The sequence below is a fragment of the Solanum lycopersicum genome, chromosome 9, assembly GCF_036512215.1.
Source record: "Solanum lycopersicum chromosome 9, SLM_r2.1".
NCBI classification, from domain to species: Eukaryota; Viridiplantae; Streptophyta; class Magnoliopsida; order Solanales; family Solanaceae; genus Solanum; species Solanum lycopersicum.
Genome location: NC_090808.1, coordinates 60,580,146 through 60,602,600, shown reverse-complemented (window position 1 = coordinate 60,602,600; position 22,455 = coordinate 60,580,146). Strand labels below are relative to the sequence as shown.

Below are 22,455 nucleotides of genomic sequence, written 5' to 3'. Positions count from 1 at the left end.
TAATATAGCAAAATAATGATTTTTGAAATAGTGAGAATATGATGAGTATTATTTTATTTGGTAAAAACCCTTACTCGTATATATTTTTACGTGTCATTAATTAGAATAATTAACATATCTACCAGCCACATGAAAATATTGTACCTCTTTGTTTTAATTTTTTGAATCAAACGAGAGTTCAAATATTTTTTACTTGTATGTAAAACAACAAAGATAATTTCTAATTAGTCTCTCTTTCTTGTGTGGAGCTTAATTTGGATTTGGTTAAAATGGATAACAGGTTTGGCATAGCTAATCCATGTAATGATCATGCCAATTGGCTAAACTTGTAAAACTGAACTTGAGGTCATTATTGTTGTAATATAAATTTATGTGTTAAGTCACAACCTAAAGTTAATATATAATAATAATAAAGTTTATCAATAAATGTTTTGTGAAGTTCTGAATACATGTATAAGAACTGAAAAAAATGATAAATTTCACATAGATTTATATGTTACATATTATCTCTCCTTTAATATAACATGATATGACCACAATTCATTTAATATACGTATTTAATTTGTTTGAAATACTGGTCATTAGTTCTTCTGAAGAATCTTAATAACTATGCTAGTTGACTATCTAAACCTTTATTTTATTGGTGACTGTTTGATCCTTCTGCTTGTAATAATCCCCTCCATTTTTGCTTCCCCTGCCCCCAATTTTTTTTAAAAAACAATTATTTTAAAATTTATTTGAAGAATATCTCAACAACATATCCAAGGTATAAGTTGTATCATGTTATGTCTTATCACTCCTCAATATTTTCTCGGTCTACATTTACTCCTTCGTGTACCGCATATCCCCAACATCCAGTCACTCGCACCTCTTTATTTGTGACATCTGTAAACCTTCTCTTCACGTGTCCAAACAAAATTGTTTTATAACAATTATGTTTTTTTCGAGTGAAATTCACATTAAATACAAAATTACTACAACTTTTTTATTTCTCAACTTAAATTTGACATTATCTATTTTTTGAGGTTTACCAATATTGTCCAAAAAAGCAAAGATTATATAAAGATTGTGAAGCAAAATTAGGTTTAATGGGTAGCTAGGGATAAGTATAAGACAAGAAATGATCTGTCATTGACTTACAGCATGGAAATGCAATAATTGTATGAAAAGACAAGCAACGACAGGCACTTGATGCCATCTGCAATACTTAAATGTGTGTGTGTATATATATATATATATATATATAATTGTTAGCATCATTTAAATTGGTTTGATTGTGATTTGTTACCTAATCTCCTTCATCAAATTAAAAATATCAACATTAATTGTTTTAGTAACAATTCTACTTTTTCTTTGTCAACCAGAACCACTTACTCAATCTTGTTTTGTTTTTACTTTACTTTTTAAAGTTTATAACGAAGAGTAAAGTAAAATTTTCATCCGACATTAAGGTTTTTTTAATTGCGAATTAATGAAGAATTTATATTATAAAAATAGAAGTTTTTCACCGAATCAATTTAGTAATAAAAAAGCGCATTATGAGAAACAGATTCTCACTAAAATATTAGTAAACTTTCTAATTTATCTGTGTTGAAATACTATTTTTCTTTTTTTCTCATTAGTTTAATCAAGATATCCATAAAAATAACGAATGGATATTTTTCACGGAAATTTTTCAATAAGAAACTGATTATTTAGCAGTGTGAATTACTACCCTATATGTTGCAATAAGAAGACGATTATGTGGATGAATCAAGGGTTAATTGTGGTTAAAATGTATGAAATTACTTAATTTTGTGTATTAGATCATTTTATATGAGAAACAAACAAACAAACAAACAATATATATATATATATATATATATATATATATATATATATATATATATATATTTCAGCGAAAGATTTTCTATTTTCCAAGCTTAGAATACAAATTTTTTAATCAAAAAATAAGAGAATTTCAGTCAAATATATTTAAAACAAATTTTATAACACTAGTCTTCAAGGAAGCCATCGCCTAAAATTCTTATTCAAAATTTTAAAAACCTTAATTAATGGTTGATTTGCAAGAAATGGATCGTTTCTCTTATCCATTTTAGATGAAATAAGTGGGGGGAGGGGAGATAGATTTTATATCACCATTATTTACTTTTACCTGTCATAGTTTTATTTTTTAGAGTCAAACTATAAAAATTTAAACTAACTTTTTGTGATGTATTTTTTCGTCATAGTAATATGCAAAACAATGCAATTTATAGTATTTTTCATATAGTTTTTGAATATCTAAAATTTTTTATTTAAAATATCAAATTAATTAATCTAATTTAACTTTTAAAATTAATTAATTCACTTTCGAAAAGCTCAACATCATAAATAAAAATGAACGGGTGGAGTACACACACCAATCCTATATAAACCATAATAAACGTAATTTAATTTTTGTTCTTCTTGCAAAATTCAACCAATGAAGTGCATAATAAATGCACCACTGTATAATTTATGTATAATTAATACTAAATATATATACACTAATGAAGACTACAAAGTACAAAGCATTACAACTAGGCGTGGGAGCATTTCTTCAGATCCTTGTGATTCTATGAATTCTGTCCAAATTCAAACACAAAGATGTTGTACTTTCTATCCGGTCCAATAAAGTGTCGTCGTCATTGGCTCGTAATCATTTACAAAACTTTATTGGTAGCCATGAGAAAAGACTTTGAAGCTTAAGTTCAAATTGCGGGGTTATGACATCGTTACTATGTTTAAATAGGTGACGTTTTAAAAGATTTGATATAACACCAAGAGTTCGTATCTAATACTGAGGAGTTTTGATACAAATTTAAGGCATATTTGGTGAATTATTCAAGGAATCAAATTTTACATGTATATACATTGTATACATGTATCAAATGCACATGTATACGCATTGTATTAATGTATTTATTCATTGTTATATATTTGTATCAATGTACATATTTGAATGTTTCTATAGTGTATTCATCATCATAATGTATTTTGAAAAGCAACTGAAGGGTACATGTCCTTGTTATTCATGATGCGTAAATGTATTTGAATTTGTATTAATTTATTCCAAGTGTATATGTTCCTTGTTATACTTCTTATTATTCATTCTGTGTGTGTGTTGTATCTTCAGCTTGTTATATATTTGTATCTGTATATTCAGTAGTATTAGTTCTCTGTTATATATTGGTATCATGTACTTGAGTGTATCTATTCACTATTATACATGTGAATTAATGTATTCTTCACTAGAATGTATTTATATCAATGTCATACAAAACTGTAGCCAAGGAAGTTGAATTACAACCTAACGTTAGCTAAATTTCCTCTTCGAATGATCATATAGATCCATCCAACTATTAATCCAGCCCAACCCATATAATCCTCAATCACTTCATCAAAGCAATATTTCTCGGTATATGTTTTTTTTTTCTCTTTTTGTGATGGAAATTGGAAAGGAGACCCGTTCCTCCAAATCATCAGAAAAAGAGGATTCAATAGTGTGAAATTAGGACCAACTGGATCAGAGTAAAAAAAGACAAACTATACGTTCTTCCACATGCCTACAGTAGTTCGGTCTCCAAGTATCCCAACATTTTCCTACTGGAGTTTAACACGTCCATGATGGACCCACGTATTCCTCATCCGCATTAATACATTTGTCCTAATATATTAGCCTTACTGCAACATGAATAGTTCAAATATCATGCATTGTTAGTTTACCATCTTTTCACACATCTACTACTCCATCCCTCCACTGTACTACAACAAAAAAATAGATGTCTACTTATCCTTATTATTAACTACAATAATTTCTCAAAGCATTGAATTTATTATATTCAAAGAGTGATATAGTAAAATTGTCATTCTAAGTCAATATTGTAAAAGTAAAGATGGACGGAGGGAGTACTAACCAACCAACCTTAAAACATTTTTAGTAAGTCAAGCATTTAAATTTTTCCTAAAAATCAGTCCAAATAAAACAAGAGCATGCCTTGGTATCCCAAGTACTTCCACCGTTCAGCCAAAATCTTCTGTCTTGTTAGAGTGGAAAGTAGTGAGACTAATTACAACAGCGTTCCACGTTAGATCCAGTTCCAGCAAAAGGGAAAAATGCAACTGCCTAAAATTCTACACTAAAGTGGGACTATTGAGGACTGTCGGCTTTCAAAAAGATTCTGAAAGCAGAAAACATTGCATGACAAGAGGACTATTCCTGACTAATTTTCTCTTAATTTAACTGAGGAATGAGGACAGCCTAAATACAAACTGCTTCTGAACACAGATCCACAAGGAACAACCTACCTCTTTCCTCATCATTCAACTAGGCAGAGGCTGGAACAGGATGTTACCTCCCAGACTTTCTGGCGCATGAAAACAAATTAGAAAGCAAGAGTGTTCCTCGCCATCCCAGTTTTCACTCTTTACCATCTGAACAGCAAAAAGAACGGTTATAAATTATAGCCATTTTAAAAATCTCATCTCGTACAAGATACCACTTTCCAGAGCTAGCAACAAGTTCCTTTTTTCCTTATATATTAGATTATGAGGTTGGATGGAGCTCAAAGTTCATATAACTACAAGAATGTTCGAAACAAGAGGAATGTGCAAGAATAAAGAGGGAAAACAAGCAAAAACTACAACTACTTGTGATGCATGACCTCAGGCAAAGAACAAATTTAATTGACAAGAATGACAGGGTTCCTACACAAACAAGGATAAAATATACATAGGTCTATATATAACTATCTGTTCAATTACGTTATTTGGATGATAGGTCTATATCTTTATTTATAACCAATCACCAATTAACAAGCACTTAGCATCTTGCAAGGTCCCCAAAGCTTCCATGCGAGGTTGGTTTGCTCAAAAGGCAATACATTCACTCAAAAGAAACACATGTCAAGATGGACGTACAAACTTGGAAAGAGCAGATTAAAAGGTTGTGACATAGAGTTTGCGTTATCAACCAGATCACACAATAAAAACAACTAGCTCAGGGTTGAGAACAAAAATTAACTTATTGCCCAACCTTGGAAAGTTTGCAGCTTTGATAGATCCCTAAAGCTCGAAAGAACTAATTGGAGAGGCAAAATCTCAAATGAACTAACTTAGAGAGGCAAAAACAAGAATGTTCTTTGAAAGTTGAAATTAGAATACCACTAAATATGGTTTGGTGAAAACAAAACTCACCTTTGTCGTCGAGAAAACCAGAAGCATTGGCATCCATTTGGAGAATGTTATCCATTGAACCACTTGGAGCAGGCGCAGCAGATAATCTAATTGCGGGCGGGGAACAAGTGTTGCTCCTACTTGAGAGCTCGCTTTGGGTATGATTTATGGTTCGATGGTTCAAATAGATGTCCAAGCTAGCAGATGAAGGCATTCCCATCTTTCTCTTGAACCTTTTCACCTAACAGAGACGTGAGATACTGAAAAAGAAACAAAAAGACGTACAACTGTTCTCGTTTCTTATTTCCAGTTTGATATTGAGCAGTTCACTTATTGCAGTACCTGTCTTTCCGCTTCTCACGATATCTTTCCAGTAATGCTTTCCTGCTTACGTGGTTCACTGCTTCTGCATAATTGATTTTGGAGGAATTAGGGGAAGAGAGATATAAGAAAGAAATTTATGGAGAAGTAGAATAAGATGCTCAGGATTGCTTCGCCTTCAACAAGTTCTGTTAATAATCATAATTCATACAAGCATTACCTACTTCAAAACTTGCATTAATTAAAGGCCATTGATATATTATATTGCATTGACAAAGAAATTAAAGAGTAGCAGGTTGACCTTCCTAGCTTAAATGCTTAAACTATCACAAAATTGCCATAGAAATGGTCGGGTTAAGTTGTGGGCTCCATGATTGTGTTAATAGTAACTAGAGTTTTTTTACAACAACAGGTGGTTAGCAGGAGAAATTTATGTTACTCATTACTTTACAATAATGTTGAAGGGTGCATGCCAGTAGTGCATTTTTGGAGAATTAGACACGAGTGTGACATCACTTTTGAAGTGTTCGAGCAACATAGGGAGAACGCACTATTAAACCTTCCTGTATGCACACCCTGGAATGCCACTCAATTTAAATGGGAAAAAAACCTTCAACACATCAGTGATATAATATTCTAAGCAACATCTATACTTATTATCTTTTCCTCTTATCTTTCATTTTTTCATAATGATGGTTTTGGGGCCAGCTAAGTCACACCCTTGGTGGTCCTCTGGTTTTCCAGCATTATCATTTCAGTATTTCGGTGCTTGGACTGGTTGTGGAATTTTGAAATCTTTCATTTAACTATAAAATATGGTCAGGATGGGAAGTCTAGACTCTTGAATAACAATTACTAATGATTTTTTCAAGAAGTTAAGGAATTATCTTAAAATGGCAAGAATTATCTTATCTTGTTCTCCATTTTTCAGGTCCAATACTGTAATATTAGTGACAGCTATAGAACCAGGCCAGTTAACAAGGAGAAAGAAAGTCATAGCCTCACACCACCCTTAGTAAATAACAACACCAAGTACATTGCTCAATTGAACTAAACAGAGGAGCCTAATATTACCCAAATTTCAGCAAGCAGCAGGGCACAATATGAACTTTTCCCCTTCATTTTTCAGGGTTTCTTGGCGTTTGGGGGAGGGGACAGAATTGAAAAGAACAAAAGAACTTGCCAGGATTGTCTTCATAGGAAGTGTTGCTTTCCTCCAAATGCAGGCGAGTAACTTCAGTTATTTTCCCTGTAAAATATCCAAATTATTATGTTCTGTAACACAAGGATACACCTCATCGAGATTCATAGGAAGTTATTTTTCGTAGGAAGTCATAACCTAGATGGAATTAAACTCACATGTGGTATTTGGCAAGAGGAGGGGGAGGGTGGGGATAATCAAATTTATCAGCGTTTTGAACAAGCACATTACAGGTTAGGTCTGTTTCTCAATTCAACTCATGCACATGCCATCAAAATCCCCAAATCGTGGACTAATGTACTCACATTCTTCAATTCATGGTAAGAACGAACCTGTTTGCATGGTTGGCATGAACACCATAGGAGAATCTTGACCCAGTTTAACATTTGCAGCTTGCAAATGGCATTCGGAATGTTGAGCTGCTCTGTTAGCATCCAATGGAGTTTCTGAAGGGACAAAGAGTGGGCTTGCAGCAAGATGCATGATTGCTTCTGCCTAACAAATATGCCAGTGGCCACAACAGGAACAAATTAGTTAACATCAATACTTAAATTGTTGTAGTTCCGACGTACATCAAACTTAAGTTACCTTTTCAGCAGGTACATCATCATACACATTCACCTTGCCACAATAGAAGATTGTCAATTGACCTGATGATGCATTTCCTGAATCTGTGGTTCTGGACTCACCAAGAAAAAACTATTAGCATTTGAACTAACTTTAATGGAATTTTTAAATCTCTGTAAAGGTGCACACAACACACTCGTTAAGGATAGATTTGTGTGTATGTATATATATGTGTAGGATAGATTTGTAAATGGAAGTATACACTACATAGGAACGAGATGAATAGAAGACTTGAATTGAAAACTATAAATTTATATGGTAAGAAAAATATGGTATTCTGACCTGAATGATTATCTTCTAAGTTCTCATATGATAGCTAAAATCATATTTTTAAGCTAATTCGAGAAGCCTAAGGGTTCTGGCTAAGGTAGTTGATAAAGCATAAATGCTGATGATAAACCCTTTTTTCTTAAAATCCTTGTAACACTCAGTCCATGCTCTTCAATATTTTCCAAATGAATATAGTGTGCTCAATAGAACAAGCTCTATAGGAGCAACAATGCAGTGCTCCTCCAGGATCTAGCAAGTGGTAGTAGAATTTGGGATACGAACAACAAAATACCAACAACTTTGTATACAAAACATTGTACCTGAAATAAAATGCACATTATTGGGCATTGGCAAGTAAAAAACCCCTTAATGCCATTCAAAGACCGAAGCTCTCAAACGAGACTAAATTTACAAGGTATTCACATTTACTTGCTTGTGAAATCATCAAGCACAATTCTAACCAATAAGGACAGACGAATAAGCGAGCAATTTCATATTAGCCACTTAAATAGTATTGTAATCTTTCAATGTAATTTGGTAGGGACGGCCAACCTCTACTTAATGCAGTAGTATTATTCAATAGGAACAAAGCATCTCAAAGACAAGCACCTTATTTATAAGGAAAAGTAAAGAGTCATCCATTCAGCATATAAAAGGTGTAATAAACAGCATAAACCATTGGAGGAAACGAAAATTCACCTAGAAGGAGCTAAGTTATTGACAACGGCAACAGCACTTGCAGCTTTGTCGCCGGAAAGATCAGGTTTATTGGGAGGTTTTCTACCGTACGGCACCGTTTCTTCAGCCGATTCAGCAAATTCTGCATCGATACTCGTTTCTTTCTGGACCTACATTAGTTTAATATATTCAATTTTTAGGCACTTAAACATGCAGAGTTACGCTCACACTATGAAATTTAAACAGCAGATATAGCATCATATTCATCACAGAACCATGAAGATAATCAAAAGAGGAAATGCAAGTAAACAAATCAAAACGCACTCGCTGTAAACTAGTGTCCGGGCGAGGAATGTGACGCTTTTTCCGCTGACCGGTGTCGGATTCCGGCGTCGTCTCAAACAACGCCTTCAGTGAAATCACCTGCTGAATCGCCTGTGATTTATTCCATGACGGCTTTCTCATTCCTACGCGGAAACATATTCAGAAGACAGAAAGCATAATCATCCTTCCAATTACTTTATTCGATTCTCGATTTTCGCAGCTCCAGATTATTTTAATGTACTAGCACACATATATACAGAGAAATAGATAAAAGGGAAAAATGAACCTTTAGCTTTAAGAAAACGTCGGCAATCTTCGCGAGTGAGCTGAGAAATGTCGTCATCGGTAAGTAGGTAAAGCGGTTTGTCCAGAGGAGACTTGTAAACAGTTTGTTCCAGCGACATGATGTGAAATTCCGATGGGTATCGGTACAATTTGGTTCGTCGGAGAAGTTGAAACAGAAGAAACGTGTTTAGCAGTGAGTGAGAGAGTGGAGGATTGGGGGAAAAAATGGCCGCAGCGTCGCCGCTTTAGTGTGTTGCTTTATACTTTTTTGGCCGTAACCCATTTTGGGGAGGCAAGGCTGCAACCCCAGGTTGCCACGTAATCAGCTATGTCATTATTGAAAAAGTTAGCCCCCCTATCTAATCTTTAGAGGCCGAGGGGCCCCCCTCTTTACCACCTCTCTACTTCACGCCCTACTATTTCTTTCCCTATCACACAGTATTTGCCTCTCACAAACCTACTAATGTCAAACTCATTTTAATGTGTGTTGACTAGGTTCAAAAATAATATCATCTCTCACTCGTATCCTAGCTATATTGGACAAAAAATAAATGTTCTAAAAAAAATATTAATATGATATTGAAAAGTTCTCGTAATTAATATGTAACATGGTACACTTTTATCAAATTGAAGATGTTTTAAGGTATCTCAAATGTACATTTTTAAGCTATTCATTTAATCAATTCGTGTTTGAGAAGATGGACTCATATATTGGCGGTACTTAAAATAATTATAAAAAATAACGTAGATAGAAAGTTAAAGACTTGTGTGTCCAGATGTTCAAGCTATCGATGATAGATGATAGCAATGCAACCATATGCGCTCACATATGCAATGCAAGTCGATGGAACACTTGTGATCCCTATATGCGATTGTATACCCCATTTGTGACTACAATGTCGCATTGTGAGTTAGTCGTTTATGGGTTTTTGCTAAGTTCATGTTTGGGATTAAGCTTGTAAAGGCTCCATAAAATATTTACCCAAGTTATTTTCATTTGATAGCTTTTGATCATTGATTAAAACACTCTTTTGAGTGTAGCTCCTCCTTTGTGAAATTAAATTAATGTTAGGTATTAGTTGGAGGATTTCTTATTCTTTTTACCTCTTCGATAATTTAGGATTAAAATTTTACGTTTTCTTCCTTCTTGAATTGATTTATCTTTGATTGTAGATTGATTGAGGTAGATATCACGTCTTATCGAAAGAAGTCTTGAAACCTCCTCCTTCCCACTTGCATATTATTTCGTTTTGTTTAAAAGATCATATTGATCATGGCCTTAATATTTATTTTAAAAGAGAAAAAATTTGGTCTGACCTATATACTTGCCTTTAAAATCGTTTTTCACAAATTTTATATTTTTTTTCGGAAAACAAAGGCCAGAGAAATATAGTATATGGATGCACATATACACTTAACTTATATTTGCATTTGCTATTAGATATTGGTAAATGTGCATATCTAAATATAGTTATATCATATTGAGTATCAATAATATTAGTGTTGTAAAACTAAAGCAAAATAAGACAAAGAATATAAAAAATAAAGCAATAGAAATAGGGAGACAAAAGATGAGAGCATTTCTTATTCTTCAAATTATTCATCAAAACTTCAAGTGTATACAATATAAACTCTTATGCCTCCATTTATAGTGTAACATAGATACATATAAAAGATTAGTCATAAACATGACATTAACATAAATACAATGGGGAGGTTATGAAAGTGAAAGGCTACAAGAATAATGGTTATAAAGGTGGAGGTTATGGTCATCTTCATAATAAGGAAAACAGTAGAGATAATGGGTGAGTAACTTCTTGGTATAGTGGACATTCACACTATAATATCTTATAACACTCAGTGGCGGATCCAGAATTTAAAGGTTGTGGGTGCTCACTTCCAGGTGTAAAATTCGCTGGAGAAAGTTTAAAAAAAAATGCTACTGGCGAGATTCGAACACTCGTCAGTGGCTTCGCGCGCCTCTTATTGCAGAGATTTAAACCAGCTTACTGGGTCCGTCCCTGATAACACTCCCCCTTGGATGTCCATAAATAATATGCCTAATTAAAACGTTACTAGAAAAAAACCCTGTGGGAAAAATTCTAGTGAAGGAAAAAGAGTACACATATCTTTTAATACGCTTGAATGTTGCCTCGTTAAAAACCTTACCAGGAAAATCCATTTGGGACAAAACCTAGGTTAAGGAAAAGAGTTCAACGCGTATTTTTCTCACATGATAAAAACTTTACTTGATATCTTAGAGACGATGCATTCCAATCTTATATCTCAACTTCTCAAATGTTGATGTTGGTAATCCTTAGTGAATAAGTTTACAAGATTATCACTTCAACGAGCCTTTGAATGTATATCTCACCATTTTGTTGAAGACCATGTGTGAAATTTTTTTTTGGTAAAATATGTTGTGTCCGATCTCTTTTGATTGTATCCTTCATTCAATTGAGCTATATATTATTTTCGTATATGGTGGCTGAAATATCATTTGTCAAATGAAAATCACATATTTTCTGAATATGATAGATCATGATTCCAACCAACACACCCCTGACTTACTTCATAGATCTATATGATTTGAAGAAGTGGTTACTAATGTTTGTTGAATTGCAAGATATTATTGTGCCTCCATATGTAACCAAATAGCTCATTTGCGATCGAGCTTTATGTAGATCAAATAATTATTTTGCATCCACATAATCAAATCATTTTTGATTCATGAGAGATTGATCAATTTTATTGAAGCTCGTCTTTTCTTCTCAAAGAAAGTCAAACATCTTCTAGCATTTGCATAACCAATAATCTGTAAGTGCACCAATTGCACTAATACATGACATTTTAAATTATTTTCATGAGATTGAAAAGATCATTTCTTTGTGTTCAGCAATCTCAAAATCATTGAGTACTCAATGGAATTGCTTTAAGACCTTTTAAATCCTTCAAGGATTTCATAATAACCTTCATCGTCTAGTTAGACGTAATAATCATTCATTACGCATATTCAAGTAATTCATCTATTGCCAGACTAAAACAAGTCTCATTGCATTTATCATTGGAGAACATATCTCCATTTAATAATGTAAGAATTTTTGCGAAAAACCTTTATGCCCTCAGGCACAAACCGTACTTTATATCTTACGGTTATACTTTCACATAATGATATTTCCAGGAACATTTGGAACAGTCCATTTCAGAGCAGAACAGCCGTTTCAAGTAGTGTTTCGTTTGTACCCTGACTGACATATATTTTAATCTATGAAGTATATGTTCAAAAGCATCACTTTTCTAAGTGAAACAAAATATACTTGAATAGTGTCAATCATTTATCTGTCCATACTATATGACAGATTCAAATTTAAGATCCTCGTAACCATTTATAGCACCGAGTGTTACATTATATCAAATATACCGTCGATGACCATTTTGATATCGATTCTAATACGACATAACTTATCAAGATCTCTTCCATTTTCATCATTTTCAAGTACCTGAACCTTTGTCAAGGTTTTATCAAATGTTATGTCATAGTGCTCTTTCGAAGCACTTGCCTCATTAGCAATGACCATTTTGATAATTTGCTCATCTTTTTTATCAAGGAGTTTTTTATTTGGAATCGATTGGTCTATCACGCTTCTGGAGTACCATAGACTGTGTCCTTCAAGGACTATTTATTGGAGCATTTGCAACTTAGTAAAAATATTGATTCAGCAAATATATCTGGCAAATTACTTGCAATATTTTGAAAATGAATGGACAACCTTGGTTGTTGCTAACATTGCTAACAAGTTTTCTCTGTCAGTTAGTAGTTTTTATTCCTTTTCATCTTTAGTTTATTAAACTTTAATTTGATTTCTGAAAAGCTAATTCATTCTTGTTCAGATATGAGAAGTTTACAATAACGAATATTTTTCTCAAGTGCAGTTGCAGAGGCAAATATATGTTTTATATATGTATATATATCCATCCTTTTGAGCATTATATGTCATTATTCGGGATTACAAGTGATGTATAAAACGCTCCATAACATCCTTAGAATCGTCACACCTGAGAAACTGAAAAGGAGGACATGTGCAGCGCTTTGAACCATATTGTAGTTGATAAAATTCAAGTTTAAGTGCTTGATGTTGTGCAGACTGCAGTGTCACATCAAGTTTTGGTACTGCAACAACTAAAACAAAGTAATAGTCATTACCTTTGGACATTTTTCTTTGACGGAAACTGAATCAGGGAAACAGAATCTATTGACCGATATTAGAAAAAAAGCTCTGAGTCATGGTTTTGTTTGTCATTTTGATATGAATATATAAGTCATGATACATAACTGGTAAACAACGCGTGTGTATTGTAATTTTGAATCTACGGATATTGATGTGATAAATTATTTGTATCTAGATGAGATTTGTATAAAAATGTATCATCAAAATATATTGTATATAATACATGTAATAAATAGATTGACAATTTAGATGGATCAATTACTTTTTAGATATCGAGTGTATGTATCACAAATTCGTATAATGTATTAGAGTTCAACCTATTGGATATACATGTATATATATCCATCTTGGATTTTGTTGAATGGTTGTATCATTGGTAATTTTAATGTATCTGATACATGCTATAAGATGGATACAAAATTGTGTCGTTATGTGTTAGTTTGATGCTGAAAGAAAAAACATTGTTTGCTTTAAGTAAAAAATATGTAATTGTCGTAGATTTTAACTAGAAGAGATAACTTGTGAATATTGTGGAAAGAAGCATATATTACTCATGATACATTACTATTCCTAAAGTATTTAGTAAACTGCTAAGTATAGTAATCCTATCAGATACATTAGAGAAGTAAAGATTGTCCGTAAAATGTTTGATTATAAATCGATACATTATTGTGAGCTAGTTGTTAAGTATCATATACACGTAGTTCTAGTTTGCCAAAGAATGAATGTATCATATATCTATTGTTGGATTTGATATATAATGCTCCAGTTATAGAACATTACGATTTATGTATCAAGATTATTATTGGGTAAAATATATACATATATATATCGCATTCTAAGTTCGGTAAGACTGAACAAAAAAAAGAGTGCAGATAGATAACACACAACTGATTTGTTACTGCTAATAACCTTTTAAATTTGACTAAGATTGATGATACATTAAAGAACTTGTTACATGTAGATGATACATTAGATATTGTTCAATTATCTTCAACATTTATATTGAATATGATAAAACTCATCGAATATTCAACAAACATTAGGGTTATGTATCAATATCTTAAATATTAATATCAGACATTGCATAAAACAAAAGTTATTGTTACAATAATGTATCAGATCAATTATGACACTTACAAAGATTAATTTAAGAATTAAAATAAACGAGATACATTGAAAATCAACGAAGACATTATACATATCTATTTATGTATGTTTTTGAACTCATATATATTACAAAGGATGAACAACAAACAAATTGAACAAATCAACAATTGATATTGAAACCAAAAAAGGCGACGAAGAAATCCCATAAACTTTTATCTCTGCTCTATATCAATTTCTATATCTTTTTTTACTGTCAATAATGAAATGTGCTTTCACCGGCAAAAGATGATTCTCTGAAAACGATCTTGTTACCAGGAGCAATGAGAATACATCATCTCTTTCACCTTTTCCTTATACAATTTGTAAATGTGAAAAGGGAGGAGATCCGATAGTTCTTCGAAAAAATTTTTGAAGCGAAAACTTACTTGAATTCTTGGAAAGAGTTATGAAACGATATTATGGTGAAAGAGCAAATCTGAAAATTAAAAAAGAAAGAAAATAAAGATTGAGGGAGTGAAAATAGAAAGAGATTGAGGATATGAAATTAAGAAGAGAAACATGTGTTTTGAGTGTTGAAACTTTATGCCGAAACATTGGAGTTTTAGGAGGAAAAATTGGGATTTTTGAGATATTTTAAAATGATAGAAAATAATAAAAATCATAAAAAGAATATATTTAAATAATTTATTCAAAAATAATAATAATCAAATTAACAACTTTAAATTAAGGGCAAACTAATTAAGTGTTGATCCAGATCAGGTCAGGGAAATAATCTTCCACAATCGGGCTTCGGCCCACAATGAAAGGACGTGGGAGTTAAATCAAATATGGCTCCCTATTTTATTATTTAATTCATTTTACAAAAAATAATAGTTAATCTTTAAATTATTATTCTCTTCCCGTTAGATATGCAAATCTTTTTAAGTCATATTAAATTGGATATGTTTATTTAAGCTTATTTGCAAGTTGAGTTGCTTTACTTAAAGGCCTACCTCTTTATTTTGGTAGAAGAAAAAGAGGTCCACTCATTATGTCACCTAGTATGTAGACAATTTGCTCTTTGGTTTCATCTAAATTTGGGCTGACCCACTCTGCATTTCCCCAATTGAAAATAGAAAAAGAAAAAAAAAGAAGAGAACTTTTTTTATATAGCAAGAGTTTTGACTAAAAACATAATGCATAAAAACATGCTATTTTAATTTAATTTTAGCAGATAATTATATTCTTTTATATTGAATATACATAAATAAATATTTAAACAAATTAAATAAATAGATACATGCGTTCTATATGACAATTCATATCTTATGAGGTGTTGTATATATATTATGTGACAAAGGATATGTGTATCTGAATATCTAATTTTATACGAATTTAAGTATATATTTATACGTATTCAAAGTTGGAGAGCACAAATACAAGGTGAATATAAGTTGAAGAGCATATTTATGTTTTATAATATTATGAAATGTTGTGATAATTTATACATGTATAAAATATAATAATAGTTTTATTTTTTAATATAGCAAAATCCATTATATTTGTGTGCAAGTAAAATACACATTAAAAGTATATTATTCTTTGTATAACTTACTTAAATTTCATAGTGTAAAGAGTAAATTATATTCTATTCCTATTCTTTTTCTAATTACAATAATTCCTTAAAATTTATTCCTTTTAGATACATAAGTCACCATCCGGATACATTTATTCTAATACAAGAAAGAATCATTCTGTTGTGTTAAAAAAGAAATAAAATTTGAAAATTCAATTAAATCCCATAAATCACGCTTACGTTTCTTCTTACTCTCAATCATAAAGAGGCAAACCCTAAACCAAACAAAGAAATTCAAAATTTCAAACTACTCCCTATGTTCACAGGAGAAACCTTTCATTTTTAAAATTTTTTGTCGAGAGAATGTACCGTCGATCAAGCCATTCTCGCTGAAAAGGAACACCTTGTCATTATCCTCTTCAGCCATGACTGCGACGAAACTTTTATGCAGATGGACGAGATGATGACTTCAGTTGCAGATACATTAAAGAATTTGTTTGATATATCTGATGGACATCACAAAGGTTGCTAGTGATATCCGTTAGACTGATTTAATTATTGTCAAGATCCAAGTGCACCATAACTTTCCATTGTTGCAAGTGGAAAGACTAAACTTTTCTTGAAACCATGTTATGATCATTAAAAAAAAATTGACAAAAATTTAGGTAAATGGGGGTGAGTTATGAAGGATAAAATAGTGATGGAATTGTTGTTGGACAAACGATTTTCTTTTGAACCTTCAAGTTCATCGAAGATCCTTTCAATTTTGATTTAAAATTGTCAAAAAAATTGAGATTCAAGAATCTTCTCCCAGTTCATCGATGATCTTTTCAATTTCAAAATTGTTGAAAATTTTGAGATGCAAAATTCTTCTATTAATTCATTGAGGATCCTTTCAATTTTTTGCTACTTAGCATTTTACTATTTATGTATGTCGTTAAAATTGATAAGTATTGTATTTAGACTAGATACATTAAATAAGTAATTCTTTTCCATAATGTTATATTTGAGAGCGATACATTATCATGTGGTAGTTGCTATGTAATTGATACATTTAGTATAAATTTGAATTTTCATATCATATTTAAAAGTTTAATTCATGATACATTACTATTTATGAACGTCGTTTAAATTAATAAGTATTGTATTTATACTAGATACATTATATACGTAATTGTTGTTCATAAGATGTTAGATTTGATATATTTAGTATAAATTCGAATTTACGTATCATATCTAAAAAATTAGTGCATCATACATTACTATTTATGAATATAGTTTAAATTGATAAGTATTGTATTTATACTAGATACATTATATAAGTAATTGTTGCTTATAAGATGTTAGATTTGCGATCAATACATTATCATATGGTAATTGCTACGTAATTGATACATTTAGTATAAATTCAAATTTACGTATCATATCTAAAAGAGTTAGTGCATGCATAATATATTACTATTTATGTATCTTATTTATATTGATAAGTATTGTATTATTACCAAATACATTGTTGTTTGCTTTGAGATCGATACATATAATATAAATTAGTATTTTATGAATCATGCCCATGTAATTTGACGTATCTATGTGTCATATACAAAAAATAATAATATGAATATAATAAACATAATTTGGTTATAAAATAGTACTGCACATGCAGAACAAACTGATACATAGTCAATAAATATTAACTTTGTTCGTGTTATCCTGTAAAAAAAAAAAAAAAATTAAAACTATTTGTTAACTTTAAATCGTTAATTGGGCAAGGAAACATTTAAAATTTAAAAAAGAGAGTAATGGAGGTGACTGGTGATATAGTGGAGAGATTATAGGCATGAAAAAAGGGAGAACTCGTGGAATTCTAAACATGACAACCAACAAGACACAAAAAATTTCATTCATCACTATTTATTTTTATTCCTCACATCAAATGATAATTATCTATTTATTGCATTCAATCATATCCGATTATATATTTTTTTTAAGAAAAAGATAAATTTTTTATCGGGCCAATCTTTTTTACCCAGAGTAATTAAATTATTATTCATTATGCATTTTTCAATTTTTATTTTAATCTAAATCATGTGACGGAATATCAATGATAATCCTTCAAACAGTATGGAATATATCATGTATATACACGCTTATACATGAGCTATACAATATCAATACATTATATAATTAAGTATACAGTAGTAATCCATTACATATACTTGTGGCCATTTTAGTTTAAAATGATTTTGGTTAAATAAGAAGCCCATTGTTTTAACGCAACTTTAACTAGGAGTAGATGTTCGATTCTTTATATTGAATTTATCAAAATTTGATTCAATTTTTTATTTGATTTTAGAAAAATGTGCATTGTATACCAAACCTAATCTAATTCGAATTTTTATACTTTAGTTCATTCTTTTTAAATCGATTTTTCGGTGCAAATGAAAAATAAAATGAGGCCAAAATAAAAATATAAGATACTTAAAAATTTAAAGTATATTAAGGAATGATGTGTCTCGCCAGAGAATAATTATTGTGCTCACTAAAAGACTTTATTTATCTTTGTGAAGAATATGGTGCCTCCCGCTACTACTTAAGAAAAACAAGGACGAAAACAGGTTCCTTTATATAACGCTTATTGAAAAATATATGTTTTGGTACGTTCCTCTTGTCAATTAATATTTGAAGTTAACTATTAAATTGCACATTTATTGCTACTTTGACTTGTCCACGAATGATTTAATTAATGGTTGACTTTTTATTTGGTGCACCGAACACAAAATTGAAGAATCGAACTTTTGAAAAAATAACACGAACATCAAACTAAATCGAAGAACCAAAATTGAAGAACCGAGTAAATTCAATTCAATTTGATTTGATTTTTCAAAATATTTGAAGTTAACTATAAATTGAATTGCACATTTATTGGTACATTGATTTGTTCACAAATGATTTAATTATTGATTGGCTTTTTATTTGGTGCACCGAAATTTTGAGACCCTTACACGAAACACCAAATCGATTATAGTGAACATTTGCAAAACAGAAAAAAATATCTATATTCACAAAATAAGGTCATGTTTGAAGATCGAAACATGTCTAGGTTGGTTATCTTCTTTTCTTTAAAAAAAAGGGGTTGGGAAGGGAAAATACGGAGGGGTTTATAATATTTGAAATCGAACCTTCACCAATAAGAGCTAAAAATTCAGATAATCAATCAATTGATTTATTAAGATTCTCCAATTCTACATTTAGACCAAATAAGGAATCTTTCATTGGTAATGAATTATGATGATGGTACTTTAGAACATTTTTCATCATCCCCTTGCAACATATTTGAGTGTTGATTAAGTCGTTTGATTGGGAACATGTTATTCACGATTAGTTATTTTAGGTTTGCTATCCTGAATAATTTATCTTATTACTATGATATAAATAATGAATAAGTTATTTCAAACATGAAAATCAAACAAGATACAAAAATTTATCCAATCACTATTTATATTTTTATCCTTCGCACGAAATGACCGACAGCTAAAGACGTTTCTCATAACTCTTATCAATTATTACATAGATTTTTCTTTTTAAAAAGTTATCATATCAAACTCCTTATAAAAAGTTACAAATTGATGCATATCAACTCCTAATAATATAAATTCTTTTTACACCATCAACATATAATATGCAGGAACGCTTCATTTTTTATATTGCATTCATATAGAATTTTCTAAAAATACATTACTTTTCGTTTGGACAATCTAACACACACTTGCCAACAATTTTAAAGGGTTCAAATAACATAGATAAACTAGCATCTAATAAACTCTTTCCTAGTTAAATACCGAAATAAATTTAAGAAAATTAACTAATTTAACAACCCAACAAACCTGTTTGTTAACTTGATACCCATACAATAAACAAAGAAATGAATAAAAGAGAGATATATATGACTCAAAATTAGAAGAAAGAAAGACATATTGATTCGAGTGTTTTCGAAACAAACTTATTTCTGAAATAAGAGGACCACATTTTAGAATAAGATTGGTAGAAATGCAAACATCCACATATATACTTGATAACATCCAATTCTAATTAATTAGTTAATTAATCCTTGATAGATATAACTGGATCAAGAATAATTGGAGCAAGATTAGGTGATTTAACAATCTCATTTAAATCATCAATTTGACCTTCCAAATAAGCCTTAAGAAATGCTACCACAATTCCTCCAACAGCTCTTCTCATACTTTTCTTAGATCCTTTTCCACTTTTCATCATAATTCTGATTAAAATTGCCATTATTCCATCAGCTTGAAGCATATCTGCATGACCATAATCCTTAGCAAGGAAATAATAACAAGGGGGCTTACTCTCATTGAAAAATTCCGCATGATTAACCCCATTTGGCGCACCTGTATTAGGATCGAAATAAAAAAAATGATAGTAGAGCATAGCTTTTTGACAGCAGAGACACCAATGTACCCAAAATATAACGCAGGATATCTGCATATTATTTACAATATTTTGGGATATATTTATTCTTTTTTTTTTCATTTATAAAAGTCACCAACAAAAATAAATAAATAAATACGATTATGATAAGAAAATCAGGACAAACAAAACAACCTGACGGGAGCAAACAACATGTTGATTGATTTGACAAGCCAGCACCAATAACAGCAACAGGGATCGATTGATTGAAAATACGAGGGATGTATTCGAGAACGTAGGGAGGACGTAGACAGGAGGGAGAGCATCCTGCTACTGGATCAATTCCAAGGAGTGCTGAGAATTTTAGAGGCATTGAGCTGTCCAAAGCTACGGCGAATGCCGTGTTACCGCCTTTGCTGTGACCGGAGATCGCCACTTTCTCCAGGTCCGGTTGAACTTTCTCCGGCAGTACGGATTTGAGGTTGTTGATTAACCATTCTGCTATTTTCTGTACGGTTTTCACTTCCTGGTTCATAAGAGGAAACTGCAACATGTAACAAACAAATATTTTTACTAATCAAAATTAAAATATTTTTTTAAAAATCTAAGACACGCGTAAATAACGACAATGAAGATTCATATAGAAAACAATACAAATTTTACTAGTTTAACGCCTAATTATGTGCCTTGATCCCGTAAAATTTCAAAATTACCATCTGTGTCAGATTTCATATACCAGATCTGGTCAGAATTAGGTGAAATTTGTTTTAGATACATTATATATATATCCAAGTGTATTTATATGTATTTGAGATATTCTAACTATCTTGCTCCCCTCTCTCTATCTGTATCTAAGATACATGTATCTCGTGATTTACATGTATTTATTTAGGATACTCTTATAGCTCTCTCGCTCGCCTCTCTCTTTATGCCTCTGTGTTTCAAAGTGTATCTTTATAGCAAACATACATGTATCTGGTATGAAATTATTAATTAGCGAGACAGAATAATGTTTATGTGATTATAAATAGTACCAACACTAAATATGCTTAAAGTATATACGATGAAGCTGTACCTGAGGAGCAACAATGATATATCGATGGGAAGAAATGTGTTGAAGGAGGGATTTGTACCAGCTAGGTTGGAGCATGAAGCCATGAAAAAAGAGTAAAACTGGATAGGGTGCTTTCTTTGTTGGTGAAAAAACTAACAATGAACATGGCAATGAAGAAGAGCTCTTAACATTTATAGTGTCGATTGTCTCATTACCTACTTCGAAAATTGATGATACTCCCATCTTTATATGTCTCTCTCTATGCTTACTTTGCCAATTGCCATGCATTATTGATTTATATATATATAGTAGTTATTGCACTCACACCTTGGGCAACGAAAGTTGTGCGTATACTCTACCCACTTGAACTGTCACTTGTAAAATTACGCTGTATTGCGCTAACACCTAATCAATGAGCTTACATCGACTACCTAGCTAACTTATTGGAGGGGACCCCTTTTGTTGTTATTGTACTAACACCTTGGGTATTTTGAACTCTTTTATTAATTGGAGGACATATTTGAGTTAAAAACATAGTAATTAGGGCATATTTGCTAAAAACGCAACAAAGAACAAAACTAACTCATTTTGAATAATTTAGTTGTCGTTTTGGTTTGAATAAGTTATGCTGGATTAGTTATGTCGGAATAAGTTATGTTGAAATTAATTTTCATTAATTTCTAATAATAAGTTGTTTATTTATAAAAATCCCTCCACTTTATTTAGTTCCTTTTTTTTCTTTACTAATTTTAGTTATTCATTCTTAAATATATAGTTAGAATTGAATGGATACTTAGGTATTTTTAACCATGCAAATTATGAGGTCTCAAAAATTGAACTTTCTTCCTTATTTCGTCTTTTCATTCGAGAAAAAAACAAAACGTATTTTTTGCTTTATTAACGTTAGCAATGTGGAAGTTGTCCCAATAGTTCTACTTTGTCGATATTAATTTATTTCGATTTGTAATATCAAAAATATCTGTTAAACATTGTGTATTTTAATTTTTTTTATGCTTTATTATAATTAGGAAGTCCTGTCAGTACTTGTGATATTGATTCTTAAAATTGTTATTCATGTTTTTTTTCTTATTTATATTGTATTATTTATAGTGGTCCATGTCCTTTCGCGATTGGTGGTTCACGTCCCTTTATATATATATATATATATATATACTCA

At 31.1% G+C, this 22,455-nt stretch overlaps 2 protein-coding genes across 9 annotated transcripts; both read right to left on the bottom strand.

Moving 5' to 3' along the window:
* Window positions 1-3,931: 3,931 nt before the first annotated feature.
* On the bottom strand, window positions 3,932-9,376 carry LOC101265858 (protein TIFY 4B). Of its 3 annotated transcripts, none has more exons than XR_743280.4 (9): window positions 8,904-9,376; window positions 8,618-8,760; window positions 8,315-8,463; window positions 7,307-7,397; window positions 7,051-7,213; window positions 6,701-6,766; window positions 5,539-5,602; window positions 5,218-5,437; window positions 3,932-4,455 (listed from the first exon to the last, which is right to left on the bottom strand). XR_743280.4 is itself a non-coding variant. In XM_004247150.5 (9 exons), exons 1-9 carry the CDS (start codon window positions 9,019-9,021, stop codon window positions 4,442-4,444), a joined length of 1,020 nt encoding a protein of 339 aa, XP_004247198.1. In that variant the 5' UTR covers window positions 9,022-9,355; the 3' UTR covers window positions 3,932-4,441. The 3 variants fall into 3 exon arrangements, 1 of the variants encoding a protein (XP_004247198.1); XR_011211485.1 differs by having other exon boundaries at window positions 5,218-5,456; window positions 8,904-9,235; XM_004247150.5 differs by having other exon boundaries at window positions 5,218-5,429; window positions 8,904-9,355.
* A 10,406-nt stretch (window positions 9,377-19,782) lies between these two features.
* On the bottom strand, window positions 19,783-21,684 carry LOC101265579 (chlorophyllase-2). Of its 6 annotated transcripts, none has more exons than XM_026032988.2 (4): window positions 21,300-21,684; window positions 20,420-20,768; window positions 20,164-20,205; window positions 19,783-20,075 (listed from the first exon to the last, which is right to left on the bottom strand). In XM_026032988.2, the coding sequence occupies exons 1-4, from the start codon at window positions 21,564-21,566 to the stop codon at window positions 20,068-20,070; spliced, it is 666 nt and encodes a 221-aa protein (XP_025888773.1). In that variant the 5' UTR covers window positions 21,567-21,684; the 3' UTR covers window positions 19,783-20,067. The 6 variants fall into 6 exon arrangements, with proteins under 6 accessions (XP_025888773.1, XP_069144958.1, XP_004247197.1 ...); XM_069288857.1 differs by having other exon boundaries at window positions 20,420-20,750; window positions 21,300-21,659; XM_004247149.5 differs by having other exon boundaries at window positions 19,783-20,205.
* Between the last annotated feature and the right edge of the window lie 771 nt (window positions 21,685-22,455).